Below are 16,491 nucleotides of genomic sequence, written 5' to 3'. Positions count from 1 at the left end.
GGCAGCCTCGTGAGAGACTCTTAAGTACAGGACCCAGCTAAGCCACACCCAGGTTCTTTTTGTTCTTTTTTTTTTTTTTTGAGATTTTATTTATTTATTTTTATTCATGAGAGACATACAGAGAGAAGCAGAGACATAGGCAGAGGAAGAAGCAGGCTCCCCACAGGGAGCCTGAGTGGGACTTGATCCCAGGACCCTGAGATCACGAGCTGAGCCACCCAGGCACCCCATACCCAGGTTCTTGACCTACACAAGCTATTGGATAATAAATGTTTTAAGTCACAGTTTATAAGTAATTTATTATGCAGCAATAGATAATTAATCTGCCCAGCAAATAAGAAGTCCCTAGGTCTCTCTTGACTTTGCTTCTTACCAAAGTGGTTGGTTGTTCATCCTGAAGCAGAAAACACTTCTGAACATATGAATACAGGGAATATGTTCCCAATAATTACTGCCCAATCTGCCAGCATTCCCTCCCTCAGGCAGCGGAAAGACTAAATGGACCATATAGAACCACAACATCCAATCTTCCTAAATAAGAACTAAGTAAGTGAACGATCTAAGAAATAGCCAGATGAACTGGATGGGGAATTAGAGGATTCCCATCACCACCCTCATTCAAACAGATACATGCACAAAAAAGCAAACACACGAACATGAAAAACACACAAAAAAACCAACACTCAACTAAAATGGAGGAAGTTAATGAGAGATACAAAAGATAGATGAGGAACATTCCTTCGAAGGTTTATACTAGGAAAGTCTAAATACTTTGCTCCCTCTCAAGGAGATTAGAGCAAACATGGAGTCCAGGAATTAGGAAATGAAGAGGCAGACAAGAAGACATCAATAAAAAGGTGAAACAGGAGCTGGTGTAACTGGGGGAGATTAGGAAAAAGATAATTATAGAAAATAAAAACGCTTTAGAAACATCAAAAATTGACCAAATTTGGGGCACCTGGTTCAGTCAGAAGAGTGCATGACTCTTGATCACAGGGTTATGAGTTCAAGCTGCATGTTGGGTGTAGGTAGGGGTGACTTAAATAAAACTTAAAAAAATATTGACCAAAAAAAAATTAACTCAGAGTTTACCAAAAATTATAGTAATATTGATGTAGTCTTGTTTTTCCCAGATTTTTTTGAGATATAATTGACATATTGTGTGAGTTTCAGGTGTACAATGTATTGATTTGACAGGTTTATACATTGCAAAATGATTAGCACCCTAGTAGCGCTAGCTACTACCTGGCAGCAGTCTTGGTTAAAAGTACCCAGGATGAAAACTGAACGACAAAAAGTGGGAACAAGAAGTTGAAATGATAGGGCGGCCAGGGTGGCTCAGTGGCTAAGCGCCGTCTTCAGCCCAGGGCGTGATCCTGGAGACCCGGGGATCAAGTCCCACGTCGGGCTCCCTGCATGGAGCCTGCTTCTCCCTCCACCTGTGTCTCTGCCTCTCTCTCTCTCTCTCTCTCTCTCTCTCTGTGTGTGTGTGTCTCATGAATAAATAAAATCTTTAAAGAAAAAAAAAGTTGAAACAATGTTCACATAAACAGTGGAAAGCATTGCTAAACTGAAGATCTGAATCCAGAAACCAAAATGCTCACTACAGGGCCACCTGGATGGTTCAGTGGATTAAGTGTCTGACTCTTGATTTTGGCTCAGGTCATGATCTCAGGGTTGTGAGATCGTGCCCCCTGTCAGGCTCCAAACTCAGCATGAAGATTGCTTGAGATTCTCTCACTCCCTCTCCCTCTGCCCCTCACCCCTCCTCATTCTCTCTCTCTCTCTGAAAAAAAAAAAAAAAACTCTAAAACTTACTAAATCTCAGGCAAAATTACTTAAAAACTATAAACACCAGAGACGCCTGGGTGGCTCAGTGGTTGGGCATCTGCCTTTGGCTCAGGGCGTGATCCCAGGGTCCTGGGATTGAGTCCTACATTTGGGCTCCTTGAAGGGGGCCTGCTTCTCCCTCTGCCTATGTCTCTGCCTCTCTCTGTGTGTCTCTCGTGTATAAATAAAATCTTTAAAAAAACTATAACCATCAATGTACCATCTGTAGTTACCAACTAAAAGATTAAACGAAGAGGTGTATAGCATCCAGGTATCAAAATTAACTGTTTATAAAAGTAAAGAAAAAACAAATAAACAAAGTCAAGTTGTTTTCAAATTTCTCAGCAGCAGTTGAAGCTAACAATGAAGGAGAGATGTGACCCAGGGCTCTGCATCTGATTAAGTTGGTGCTCACATGTACAGAACAGAAAGGCATTATCACACATGCAGATTCCAGTTGTGGGGACCTTTGAATCCATTAAAGAATAATTGAATCTAATTTATGGTATCAGTCAGGATTCAATCAGGAAGCAGAACTGTGTGCATGCACATCCATGTTTGTGCATTTGTGTGTGGTGGGGGGATTTGACTCCTGCAGTGTGGGAGCTGAGTGGGCAGCCTTCTTAAAGCTGGTGCCTTTGAAATGTGTTGCTGGAGACTGAAGGACACAGGGCCAGCAGTCGGAAGGGACAGGAGACATACAGTAGAGAAAGAACAAGAACAATCTGAATCCCATGAGTTGGTGTCCAGGAGGACAGTCCATGGGACAGAAACTCATGCCAGCTGGGTCCTTATCACAGAGCTAAGCACGCTCAACTGGCCCAAGAGGCAGAGAAGCTCCAGGAGGATCCAGGGGAAGGTGGAGCCATTGCAAGCGCGGCTGCTAATGAGCTGAGCCGACAGATAAATGATAGCATGATTGGGCTGAATTGGCCACTGTCTCATGTCCATCCTCCAAATCTCCATGAGCATCTCTAGTAGTTGGGCCATTCTAATCAGAAACATGCAGGAAAGGTAATTCTAGAAAATATAATTTGGCATAGGCAAGTGGAAACACTACAAAGATCCCACAGTCCATCCCTTTTTGTCTTGGCATCTGTACACACTGCCTTAAACCACACTTATTCTCCAAATAGAGATAACAACAAAATCACGCCTCTGCATCACATGACACAATATTCCCTGTGCACCCAAAACCACACTGACCTTCTCCTCAGAACAGTCTCAGGGTCCCTTATGTCTTTGAATAATGTGCTTTCTCTTCTGAGCTGGTTCATACTCTCTTTTTGACATCTTATAATTTAAATACATATAAAGCTATTTACTATGAGCATATCTTAAATTAGAAAATAAAGGGTTGGGAGAAGAGATTTTAAAAATTTGGCTAATATTTATTAAAATATATTCACACTCAAATAAGGAAGAAATAATTGTAACTATGACAGTCTTTATTCTATACCAGGTAATGAGGTCACAGCTAGTATTTATAACTACAATTATTCATTACTTATTTCGTATTTCTTTTGTCCTCAGCACATACCTCAGTTGGTTGTAGTCCTTCTCTTGGTGTAATGACCCAAAGCTTTGTGGAGGGTGTGGGCCATTACCAGTATAGACTGAGTTATTACTGTTTTCCTTTGACTTTAATCAGAGGCCATGAGGGTACTATAAGGTATCACAAAGGATCTCCTGCATTCTCCCTCCTTATCCTACTGTGTAGTAACAACCCAATTTCCTTTGATAGCTAGGATCAATCAACCCACCAGTCCTTTGCCTGTTTATTCAGTGCCCAAAGACACCAGATGGCAGCTTCAAGCTCCATTTCAAGGCAATCTTTGCTGTATCTCCCGGTGAAAGCATTTCTCCCTTTATAACTAAGACTTCTAGACCAGCAGAGGCTAAAGTTGTAGGAAGGGGAAGCAAAATTTTGACTAATGGGTCAATAGGGCTGATAGTGAGAGGAGTGACATTCATTTTTAATGCCTTGATTGCTGGACTCCTGGATCCAGGGTGTGGGAGAAGCATGATGCTGATTTAGAGCATATACCACATACTGAAGGACACTGCCTCAGCCCTGCAAGGTATCACCACCTAGCTGGTACTGTAACTAAATCTTCAAAAAGTCATTCAACCATGCATCAGGGCAGTTGCCTCAAGATGACGGGGAAACATGGTAAGACCAGTGAATGCCAAGAGCACGAACCCACTTCTGCACTTAGTCTGCTATGAATACCATGATGGTGGATGACACATTCTGTAAGGCCACAGATGGCAGTTTTGGCAGAAGAACTGTGGGCAGTGAAGGCAAGTCTATGTCCGGGGCAAGTGTCAACTCCAATAAGAACAACTTGCTGCCTCTTTCATAGTGAAAGTGATCCAATGTAATCAACCTAACACCAGGTAGCTGGCTGATCCTTCTGGGCAACGGTGCCATATCAGGGGCTCAGTGTTGTCTCTTCTGCTGCAGATTAGGCTCTCAGCAGCTGTAGCCAGGCCAGTCTTGGTGAGCACAAGTCCATGTCCAAGAGCTAATGCATGACCTCCATTACTGTCACTGTGGCCACTTTGGTTGGCTTTGAGTTCACAGGAATTGCTGGGGGAGGAGGCTGTCTGATGTCTACGGAATGGGTCATCCTACCCATCTGATTATTAAAATCTTCCTCTACCCTTTGGCGAGGATTCACATGGAACACAAATTAGCTTCATATTTTGCCATAAAGGTCTATCCTCATACCTCTTCCTCAGGTCTTTTGATTTTTCCGTTGTGTTCCTTCTAAGTCCAACTACTCAGCCAAAAGAATGAGTTGGACAGACCCTTTCTTCTGACCATCTCTTTCCAGGAATGAACAAACAGGTACATGTCCAAATTCTGTCCACTGGGGGGATTTCCCTTGCTCATCTTCCAGGGCTGTCTCAGAAAAGGGCTTTAGTGCTATAGCTGTTCACTCTCAGGTGATGCATGCCCACCATGTAGAACCATCTGTAACTAAACCCCAGACTTCCTCCCCAAGGGAACTGATCATAGGGAATTTCCCATGAAGGCATGAGTGTGGGTTGAGAAAGAATGTAATGTGGCCGGAAGAGGGCTTTGGGCATCTTGTAATTGGTTATAGGATCTTAGGGGAAGAGAAGATTAACTTCCTTAGGCAGGGATGGAAGAGTTGATTCTAGTGGCAAAAAAGATTTGAGGTCCCTAGCTTCACTCCAATCTACCCATGTGACTATCCTAACGTTAAAACTCAGATTCCTTCCCAACTATTACCCTAACTTCTTTTTCTTTTTTCTTTTTTTTTTTTTTAAGTAGGCTCCACACCTAACTTGGGGCTTAAACTCAGGACCCTGAGATCAAGAGTCACATACTATACCAACTGAGCCAGCCAGGTGCCCCCTAATACCCTAACTTCTAACGAAAGAGACCCTGGGAGGCTGGGAATTCAACTGTGTTGTAATTCAATGCTAGAAGGACTCACAGGACTCAGTAAGTAGTTACATTCATAGGTAAATCTTTCAGTAAAGGATACCCAGCAGAAGCAGCAGAATAATATGCACTGGTGGAGTCCAGGAGGATCCAGCATAATAAGCCTGTCATGTTCGTTCTTGTCCAAGGGCACACAGGAGTGCTTTCTCTCCAGTAGGGAACCACGGGTAAGTCCGGGCTGCCCCTGCCCAAGGAGGCCTGCTTTAGTCTCAGCTCCAAGGGGGCAGGCTATATAGATATAATCTTTTTGTTTGTTTGTTTTTAATTTAAATTCAATTAGGGGCACCTGAGTGGCTCAGTCGGTTGGTTAAGCATCTGCCTTTGGTTCAGGTCATGATCCCAGGGTCCCACAATCAGGTCCCACATCAGGCTCTCCACTAAGTGGGGAATCTGCTTCTCCCACTTCCTCTGTGCTCTAATAAATGAATGAATGAATGAATGAATGAATAAATAAATAAATAAATAAATAAATAAATTCAATTAACCAACATATGGGTTACATCATTAGTTTCAGATGCATAACCCTCTATTAACACTCTCTTCAGGTTCTACAGGAAGACTCTGGGTTTGCTTTTCTTTTTCTTTTTAAGATTTTTTTTTTTTTTTAATTCATGAGAGGCACAGAGAGAGAGAGACAGAGACACAGGCAGAGGGAGAAGCAGGCTCCATGCAGGGAGCCCGACGTGGGACTTGATCTCGGGACTCCAGAATTACGCCGAGGGCCGAAGGCAGGCACCAAACCGCTGAGCCACCCAGGGATCCCCCTGGTTTTCTTTTTCTTTTTTTAAAGATTTTATTTCTTTATTCATGAGAGACAGAGAGAGAAAGAAAGAGAAAGAGAGAGTGAGAGGCAGCAACACAGGCAGAGGGAGAAGCAGGCTCCATGCAAAGTGCCCGACATGGGACTCCATCCCAGGTCTCCAGGATCATGCCCTGGGCCGAAGGCGGCACCAAATCACTGAGCCACCCGGGCTGCCCTGGGTTTGGTTTTCAGTGTCTCAGTGCCACAACCACATGACATAGTGTTTCTTTCAGGGCCATCATAGAGGCCATTATATCCCTTCTTCAGACTGCGAGCTGCAAATTAAAACTTAAAAGTCCTGATTTTAAAATTAAAGACATCATTTTAATTTTAAAGAAGTTACAATTCTTTGACTAAACAATTAAGCCTTTAGGAATTTACTGTAAGAAAATAATAAGGATGTGTATAAAAATATAATTGTCAGGATGAATCACCAGAGCACTGTTTATAGCAGTGACAAAATAGATGTTGCTTCCATGAAACAGTTGTGCATTTGGTACTGACAGTACATCCACAAAATGGAATGCTCAGCACCTATTAACAACGTTATAGAAGAACGTTTATTGACATGAAGAGGTGTTTGGGGCAAATTGATATGTGAACCAGGTAGTAAAACAACATACAGTAATGATTTCATTTTTGTAAAAAATATATATGCATATAGAGCAGAAAAAGACTTGCAAGGGTAGATGCTAAATTGATAAGAGCTTATCCCAGGGAAAGGAGTAAGAGGGTGTTTATTTTACCTGTATCTCTATTTTGTCCTATAAATTACATAATTTACTCTTGTAATACAAAAATGTTAACTATTTCAACCCTTCATTTTGATGAAAACAAATCCATTAAAAAAAGATTGAGGTTTCTTAGAAGCAGAAATGATTTCCAGGTGCACAGAGGCAGCGAGTGTTTTCTGGAGAAGTGGGTGGGAACCATCATGGGCCAGGCAAGCCTTGCAAGCCAGGTGCAAGCCACAAGCCGGTGGGGAGAATGGTGCCTCCTACAGCTTCAGAGTCCTTACTCCGGCCTCCTGAGCCTCAAGGCCAAGCACTTCACCTCCAGACAATCCTACTCTTGCTGAGTCACCATCCTCATCATCTTCAGAGCCATGTCCCCTTGGTCAGAAGGAACCTAGAACCAAACAGTATCTGAGTTTGCACTCCTGGTTCTGAGTTCAAAGGGGTTCAGGGATGACATACCAAGACCCTGCTCCTGGGAGGAGTGCCAGCTGCCAATGATGCCCCTGAAGGAGGGTCCCATCTGTGCAATGACCCCTGCATGGGACAAAAGCTCATCAGGTTGCAGGGGTCTAAAGAAGTTAGCATTTAGGAAAGAATGTGCCACTCCAATTGGAGCTGATCTGCTTGCTTGCTTTTTCTTTTTTTCTAAAGATTTCTTTTTTTTTTTTTTTTTTTTTTTTGAGAGGGAGGGAGGGAGAGGCAGAGGGAGATAGGAGAATCAACAAGTGGATAGCCTGCTGGGCAGAGTCCAACTCAATCTCATGACCGAGAGCCAAAATCAAGAATTGGATGCTTAACCTACTAAGCCCCCCAGGCACCCGTTGATTTCTTTACGAGACCCTTGATTTCTTTATAAGACCCTCTCTCTGTCTCTCATGAATAAATAAATAAAATCTTAAAAAAAAAAAAAAAAACAGTGCTTATGTTACCAGGACCTAGCCTGTTCAAGGAAGAGGGATGATTCTAAACATTTTTTTTTTTTTTTTTAAGATTCTAAACATTTTAAAGGATTCTCTGAGTACAAGGGATCCCAGACTGGGAATGGAGTACAAAATAGCCAAGAGGGAAGCCAATAGTAAATCTATCAACAGATATAACAAACAGATGCTTTGTTTGAGTGGCATCCCATTTTTTTTGGGGGGGGGAACATCTCATTTTTTATTATTGTTATTATTCAATTTTCTTTTGTTTTTTTCTTAGATTTTTCTTTTTCTTTTTTTTCTTAAGATTTTATTTATTTATTCATGAGAGACACTGAGAGAGAGAGACAGAGAGGGAGACATAGGCAGAGGGAGAAGCAGGCTCCCCGCAGGAAGCCTGATGTAGGACTTGATCCCAGGACCCCAGGATCACGACCTGAGCCAAAGGCAGTCAGTCAATCACTGAGCCCTCCAGGTGCCCCTCCCTTAGATTTTTCAAGTAGGTTCCACACCCAATGTGGGGCTCAAACTCATGATCCTGAGATCAAGAGTCACAAGCTCTACTGACTGAGCCGGCTAGGTACCCTATCCCTTAGATTTTTCAAATAATTCCTTTATAAACCTCCTTCCCATACACCATCAAAAAGGGGAGGGACAGAGGCCTCAGTTTCTCCTCCTCAAAGATGGATGTCGAGGTCAGCCCAGGTGGCTCAGTGGTTTAGCGCCACCTTCAGCCCAGGGCCGGATCCTGGAGACCCAGGATCGAGTCCCATGTCGGGCTCCCTGCATGGAGCCTGCTTCTCCCTCTGCCTGTGTCTCTGCCTCTCTCTCTCTCCTCTCTGTGTATTCTCATGAATAAATAAATAAAATCTTAAAAAAAAAAAAAAAGATGGATGTCGAGTTGATGGTCCAAGTTCTGAGAGTCCATAGCTCCTTGCTTCTCTATGGCACACTACTGTCCCCAACCCTCCTGTCCAACCCCAACCCTGAGACACAGGCACAGTGGGGTATACCAGAACGACATTTCATCCACTAAAGGGGAAGTGGTTGGGGATAATTTAATAACAGTTTCCAGGAGCTATTTTAAGGCTGTGCCAACTGATGTCTTGGTTCTATTGGTGACAAGCCAGAGGAAATGGCCTGAACTCCAGCACGCCAGCGAGAGACCATGCAATCTCCTTCTTCTACCCTTTCCTCTTCCCCTCCCACCTGCCCCTGCAGGGACCCTTTTCTGGTCACAGTACTGTGCCCTAAGACCTCCTACTAGCTTCTTCCCTAGCTGATACTGAGGGTACTCAGACTATCTAAAGCCCAACAAAATACCTTCCTAACCCTGGGTCCTGCTGGGTCTGGCTTCCCTCTACTGTCTTTTCAGATCAAGTTTCTTAAAGGGGCAGGCCACTACTTCCTTCCAGGTTTCCAAGAAGTTGTCTTCCCTCCCTCACTGCTCATTCATCTGCTCCACCCTTTCCAGGCTGGCTTCCAGGCCTGCCACTGCACTGAAAGCGCTTGCCACGAGCAACACGGATACCAGTGCGCCCGACTCACTGCTTACACTTTGCTCCTTTATCTGAAAGGGTGGCAGCTTGTGTCACTATCGGGCCCCTTGAGACTTTGCAGATGCCCAAGCCCCTGGTCTCCCTCCTATTTTTCTGGCTGTCCTTTCTCAAGCCTCATTTGTAGATCCTTCTTCCACTTTCTGCCTCTTAAATACTGGCGTACCCAGGGCCCCATCCCTAGCCTTTTTCATATTTGACTTCCAAATCTCTCTCTCCAAGAACAAAAATTTGACTCCCGATCATACACGCACAGTGTATATATTCAGCTGCCTTATGAGCCATCCCACTTGGCAGTTCTACAGGCAAACAGTTACCAAGTCCTGCCAGTTCCCCCTTCTGATACTTTATGAAATTTCCTCTACTTCTCTCTGCCTCCTGGATTACTATAAAAGTGCCTTAGATCAGCTCTTTGTACCCATCTTATCTCAGGCCCTTTGCTGCTAGAATGCCATTTCTTAAACAAATCTGGCAATTTCACTCCTTTGCTTTAAGATCCTCAATGCCACGCCATTGCTTTCAGGATATGTGTGAGCTCCCTGGCAAGGTATCCCCAGCCTCATCTCTCCCCAGTGCCCTGCCTGAGGCAACTCTGGACCTGCCCGTGCTGTTCTGGCTTCTATACCTCCTTCTTGCCTAGCTCATACCCCCAAGGAGTTGGTTTGTGGAGAGGGCACTTTGGCCCCTGCCGACATCTCTGTTAGCACCTCCTCTGCCATCCAAGTAAACACACTATGTGTGTTTGATGTGCAAACTATGTGCCTGATGCACAAACGGAGTTTAAAGGCCAGTTCTCTAGCTAGACCACTGCCTCTCAGCAGTGGAGATTCTCCATGGAGATTCTATCCTAAGCACCAGGGGGACAAGTGGGGAGAGCTGCCCAGAGGGCACATAACTGCTCCTCCCAACAAATCTCCTCCAGGAAACCACTGTCCTGGGAAGAAGAGAGACCTGTATTTAAGTGGCCAGACCAGAGCATAACCATGAGGGAAGCACCTGGCCCCTCTGGCACCTTTGCAGATGTCTGTGTGTGTACACTATGCAAATACATGTGTTTACAGTGAATTTATCCCTCCATAATCTCCCTCAGCCCATGGACAGCACCCAGTCAACCTACAGCCTGGGGAAGATATTATGTTTGCTTAGCAAGTGCAGGAATCAGACAGCCTCATATTTGTGCAAAAAGCTGCTTCTAAACTGGAATTCTGAAAGCTACTGCTGCTCAGAGACACTCCCCCCACCTTCTACCATGCACTGCGACCTTCTATCATGCAATGCCAGAGCGCTGCACTTTGGTTTCCACTCCCTGAAAATGTTAGGGGAAGACAATTTCTCCCTTCTTTCCCTAAAACAAATTATTAAGAGGAAAGTAATGTTAAACTCAGTTAAACTAAAAAGTAGGGGCACCTGGGTGGCTCAGTCAGTTGAACATGTGGCTTCAGCTCAGGTCATGATCCTAGGGCCCTGGGATTCAGTCCCATGTCAGACTCCCTGCTCAGTGGGGAGTCTGCTTCTCCCTCTCCCTCTGCCCCTCCACCCCACTTATGCTCTCTCTCTCCCTTTCAATCTGTCTCAATTAAATACAATATTTAAAAAAAAATAAAGAGTAAAAGAGAGCCCAGATTAATGCTCTCAAAAGGATTTAGCTTTTTAAATGAGAATTTCTCGATTCAAAGGAATGAAGCATTAACAGCAGGATTCCATTAGAGACCTGGAAATACTTCCACACTCAAAGCACTTTTTCTAAGACCAGTCCAGGCAGTGTACCCGTGCGTAATCAACTGCCCGTGGCTTCAATCTCAGATCAGCTAAGGGCCCATGACAAAGGCTGAGGATATGGCCTCACCATGTGCCCAGCTCTGAGGATCCAGTAGAAAGCCAGGTTCTTGTAGGACTTGACGAAAGCAGACGTTTCCGAAGATTTAGGGTCACTGTACAGGGCCTTCCACTTGAGCTGATTGAATTTGGGCAGTTCTGGCCACTTCAGTCTCCGTATCCAGGCCTCCTGACCTGGAGAGAGGAACAAAGCAGGGCCCTGCATTAATAGCTGGCTGGGGAGAAACAAAAATCTACATCCCATAACTTCACTTTTACCAAACTGTAATGGGCACAGAACTCATCCCAAGATCTTGTTAAAAATGCAAATTCTGAGTTGGTGGGTCTGGGTAGGACCCAAGACTCTGCATTTCTAGCAAACTCCCAGTGATACCCAAGATACCTGGGAGAAATCTAAAAGCTGAGAGCCTGACTACTTGTGCCTCCACGTCTCCTACCACTGTAAGCTCTGAAGGAAGGAAATTGGGGACCTCTGGAGGTGGCAGGACTCTCTGAGGACTAAGAAGTCCTGGGCAGGTCATGGAAGAAACCCAGAACACTTTCAAAGTGTCCTCAGTGCCCTTGGCTTACAATTGGTGGAAATAGTCAATCCTGCTGACCTCAAGAAATATATCATACCTGTCAGATAGTGTGCCTCGATTTACCTGCTGGTTCTGAGAACCTGCCTCTAAGTCTTAACCTGGTCCTACTGAAACCAGAACCACAAAGGCTATTCCCCTGGATCCTCATATTTACAGAGTCAGTAGGGTTTAGCTTTAATTCAGCTTGCAGTGCTTACCACTGTGACAGTGACAAAAACTCAGTTCAACAGTGCATTTATCCCATGGCCAGGAAAATGTCTCCTTTTCTATTTCTGCAGGAGTAACTGTTGTGTTTTTCTTAATCATACATAGGGGCCTCAAATCTGGCAGGCCCAGGCTTCTCTAAGGGGTCACAGTGATGAGGGAGCAAAAGGCTAGCTAAGGGCAAAGCACCAGCTGACACCCTGCAAACTGCCCCTCTCCTCCAAATGGGACATGTGTGACATTCATCAGGCACTCCTGGCTGTCCTAAAGCTAAGGGAAGGAAAAACAAATGGTTAACTAATAGAGATCACAGTCTAGCAAGACATGGGTCGCCCTAAGGTTACAAATATCTTCATGATTTACAAGCAAAAACCATTCTTATCAATAACCTCACTTCCAGAAGGAAACTCTCAACTATCTTAATATTAATGCCTTACTAGAGGGAGAAACACCCTTAACTTGACAACAACGAGGCCTCCAATATCTTGTAGGTCCTCTTTAGCATGAAAGAGTTCTTTTGAAAACCTCTCTTTTTCCTTACCTCCCCCAACTCCCAAGTATATAATCCGTTACCCCTCACAACCCTGGGGCAGCAGCACTTTTTGCCCATGGGTCCTATCCCCATGCTCTAATAAAACCACAACTTTCCACCAAAGATATCTCCAGAATTCTTTCTTGGCCATCAGCTCCAGACCTCACTCCACCAAACCTCACCTATGTTCCAAAACTACATCAACAGCTCTGTCCTCTTCAAAGAGGTCAAGGTCAGGGAGGATGGACCTAACAGGAAAGGGCCTTCCTCCTGGCATTTCAGTGCCACTAGGCCCAAGTGACTGCCACATCGGAGGTCAGTTCCCTTCCAGCTCAACCCACAGAACTGCCTCCACATGCCCCTCAGAGTGTGTTCCTACCTATGGTGTCCACGATGAGATCGAGCTGTCCGTTATACACGGTCACATTGACCCCAGCTTCCAGCAGCTCATCCACAATGCTGATGGCCGGCTTCATGAAGTCCCCTTCCATGTTCTCAAAGACATTGGCAGACTGGCCTGCACATGAGGATAGAGAAAGAGGTAACAGCCTGCAATCTGCCACAAGAGGCACCTTTCAGACCAGAGCCTCCTGGGCCCTGGTGCCCACTGTACTTCACCTAAAAAGGCTGAGAGCACAAGCGCTTCAGCCATGGGGACCAGCCAGCCCAGAAATCCATGCCTTGAGCTAGTCACCTAAAAGGGAAGCATATTGGGATGCCTAGGTGGCTCAGTGGTTGAGCCTTCGGCTCAGGTCGTGATCCCGGGGTTCCAGCATCAAGTCCCGCATCGGGCTCCCTGCATGGAGCCTGCTTCTCCTTCTGCCTGTGTCTCTGCCTCTGTCTCTCATGAATAAATAAATAAAATCTTAAATAAATAAATAAATGGGAAGCCTATCAAACACATGTGCTCTATTCACTCAAGTGCTTGTGATGACAGCAGACTCATTTTTATTTTTTTTAAGATTTTATTTATTTATTTATTTATTTACATATGAGAGAAAGCACGAGCAAGGGGAGGGGCACAGGGCAGGACAAGCAGACTCCCTGCTGACCAGGGAGCCCTTGTGGGGCTCAATCCCACAACCCCGAGATCATGACCTGAGCTGAAATCAAGAGTTGGATGCTTTACTGACTGAGCCCCCCAAGGTGCCCCTAGTTGCCATTTTTTTTTTAAGATTTTATTTCTTTATTTAGGAGAGCCACAGAGAGAGGCAGAGACACAGGCAGAGGGAGAAGCAGGCTCCATGCAGGGAGCCCGATACAGGACTCGATCCCGGGACCCCGGGATCACGCCCTGGGCCAAAGGCAGATACTCAACCGCTGAGCCACCCAGGTGTCCCCCTAGTTGTCATTTTTAAAGAGGAATTGAAACCTACAGAACAGTAATGCCCAAGCAAAAAACAGGGAGTGTCACAAAACACTTGTTTGGCCGGTCCTCTCAGGGAACAATGGGGCAGGTGTGAGCTTTCCTTCTTTGTTAAGTAACACCAGGGCCAAGTTGTAAGCTCTGAATGAGTGGGCACATGGGCCGTGTAATAAACCAAATCAGACCTAAAGCAACGCTGAGCTGGCCCTCAGGAAAGCCACGAGGAGGAGGATCCCCCGCAAGAGAGAAGCTGGTCAGTATAGTGCATTCCTGCTGGATTCCGGACCGTCCTCGCCACAACGCTGTATGGGACGCTAAGAGCAGCTAGTGTTCATTTCTGTTTGCCAGTCACTGCGTGAAGCAAGCACCTTACAAGCAACACCTCATTTCCTCTTCATCAACCCTGGGAGGTAAGGAGCCTTAACTCGTGCAGCAGTTAAAGCAGACGAGGCTCAGAGAGGCTGAGAACCATGTCTAGGGTGAAAGAGCTAGTCAGTGGCAGGTGGGGCTGTGAGCACAGGGTTGGGGGGGCTCCAGAGCATGTAGGCTTTTTTTAAAAATAATTTTTAAAAAAGATTTTATTTATCTATTCATGAGAGACACACACACAGAGAGAGAGAGAGAGGCAGAGACACAGGCAGAGGGAGCAGCAGGCTCCACGCAGGGAGCCCGACGCGGGACTTGATCTTGGGTCTCCAGGGTCACGCCCTGGGCTGAAGGCAGCGCTAAACCGCTGAGCCACCCAGGCCGCTCCAGAGCACGTAGGCTTAACTACAAAGCAGAGCGCAGGACACTGGGTGTGGATGGCAAGTCTGGCACCCACAGCGCAGGACACTGGCGGGCCGACAAGTCTGTCCTTTCTGCACGGACACAACTGGGGCCACAGAGAGTTTCTCCATCAGTCATTGTCTGCAAAAATGGAGTCCCCTTGCGCGTTCAGCTGCATGGGGCGGGGATGGAGGGGCCCCATAGCCAGAGAGGCTGGCTCTGGAAAACAAAGTCACAGGGATCAACTGAAGGGGCAGTGCAGAAATGGTGCTCTAGAAGGCTCGACCTTTAGCTGCCTTCCCCCAGTGGCTTACACCCCTATACTCTGCCACGACAGCTCCCCATGGTGGTACCCACCCTAAAGCTCTGACACTGTATCCTTTCACTTAATCTAATTAACTCCTTCCCCCTCATTTCTAGAAAACTCTGAGGGGTGAGGTGGAAATGAAGACGGCCCACGGAGCCAGGGCCAGAGCGGAGTCTTAGGCTCTCAGCAGCTATCAAGGGGCTGCCCTAGAAAGGCATAGCCTTGGGATAACTCAGACCTCAAGGAAGCCCTTCTCAGCCTGGAGTGTCTCCTCTCCAGGACTCTGGGAGTCCTGCTGGCTCACAGCCTCCCTATAGGACCGAGCAGGAACTTACCCAGATTTCTACCTGGTCTGGGCCTCTGAGGACCCCCAGTAGTTCCTAATATGGCCTCCAGAACAGAATGCAGTAGACCCCAGACCACATCTAGCATCAGGACCTGGGGAAGTGAGGGGGGCTGGCCAGGAAGCTGGTCAAAGCCTGCCCTAAAGGACCTTTGTCTTGAAGTCATGCCCACAACCAACAGTGGCTTTGGAAGTGGCTTTTTTATCTTAATTTGTTTTATTATGGAAAACTCCAAACTGATACAAATGTCAGACCAGTGAGAGGATTCCCAGGTGCCCACAATTTGGCTTCAACAATGATCAACACCCAACCCATCATTTCATTTCCCTCCCCACCCACTGCCAGCCTCTTAGTCTGAACCAGTTTTGCCATGTTATTTACTGTCTGTATTTGTTTGCTCATCTATAAAATGTGGCTAGTAATGCTGTCCTACCTGCAGCATATTGCCACCACTGACAAAACCCACTCTTCAAATTAAGGCATCTGAATTGGCACCTCTATTGCCTTATAACCCCACAAATGGCACTTAATTAGGTCATAGAAGTACCTCCCCAGAAGCAATCCTCAGGAATAATTTTAAGCTTCTTTCTGATGGGTCCATTCATGAGCTGACTTAAGGCATCCCGTTGTAGGTGTCTCACGTGGCGTTGGTAAAGATGAACTGAAACAAACTGGTACATGGTGAGTCAAAGGACTGGAAATAAGACCAAGAAAATGTCTTTCCCAACTGCTGGGATAGTGTGTCAAAGAGTGAGGCTTTCAGCTGGAAAATGAAAAGCATAATCTTAATTCACCCCAGATGGAAGAAGAAAGCCAGAAAGGCACCGAAAGTGGAGATGCTTTATTAATTTTGATTGCTGCATTTTATGCACTTTGGGGCCATGGAGATTATCCAGCATGGCCAAAGGAAATCAACTGAGAAGTGGAATCTAGAGGGTCCTGCAGCCTTTATAGCCCTCCTATGGGAGGCCAGGCATTCAACATCCAGAGTGAAACTGGGTCAGCTGAAAGACAACTCAATCCAGCCTTCAGGAGGACTGATGTTGTGATGTGATGTGCAGAAGTTGGAGCCTAAACTACAAAAACACTAAGCAAGCAAAAGAAGCCCAGATGCAAAAGACCACCGAACTGCATGGTTCCGCTTATATGAGTTGTCCGTCCCGGAAAGGCATCTGTAGAGACATCGACAGATTTGTGGTTGCCTGGGGCCAGGAGTGGGAACAGAAACCA

At 45.8% G+C, this 16,491-nt stretch overlaps 1 protein-coding gene across 1 annotated transcript in view; it reads right to left on the bottom strand.

The window, feature by feature from the left end:
- Nucleotides 1–6,647: 6,647 nt before the first annotated feature.
- The window catches only part of SCPEP1 (serine carboxypeptidase 1), a 32,433-nt gene continuing 22,589 nt past the window's right edge, over nt 6,648–16,491 (bottom strand). The window contains exons 10-13 of the mRNA XM_055328399.1: nt 15,809–15,922; nt 12,856–12,993; nt 11,170–11,333; nt 6,648–7,238 (exon numbers count right to left, since the gene is read on the bottom strand). Of these exons, the coding sequence (XP_055184374.1) occupies nt 7,176–7,238; nt 11,170–11,333; nt 12,856–12,993; nt 15,809–15,922 (479 nt within the window). The 3' untranslated portion in view covers nt 6,648–7,175. The remainder of the gene's footprint in view (nt 7,239–11,169; nt 11,334–12,855; nt 12,994–15,808; nt 15,923–16,491) is intronic.

The sequence above is a fragment of the Nyctereutes procyonoides genome, unplaced genomic scaffold, assembly GCF_905146905.1.
Source record: "Nyctereutes procyonoides isolate TBG_1078 unplaced genomic scaffold, NYPRO_anot_genome, whole genome shotgun sequence".
Classification (NCBI taxonomy): domain Eukaryota; kingdom Metazoa; phylum Chordata; class Mammalia; order Carnivora; family Canidae; genus Nyctereutes; species Nyctereutes procyonoides.
This window is presented reverse-complemented; position numbering and strand designations above follow the sequence as displayed.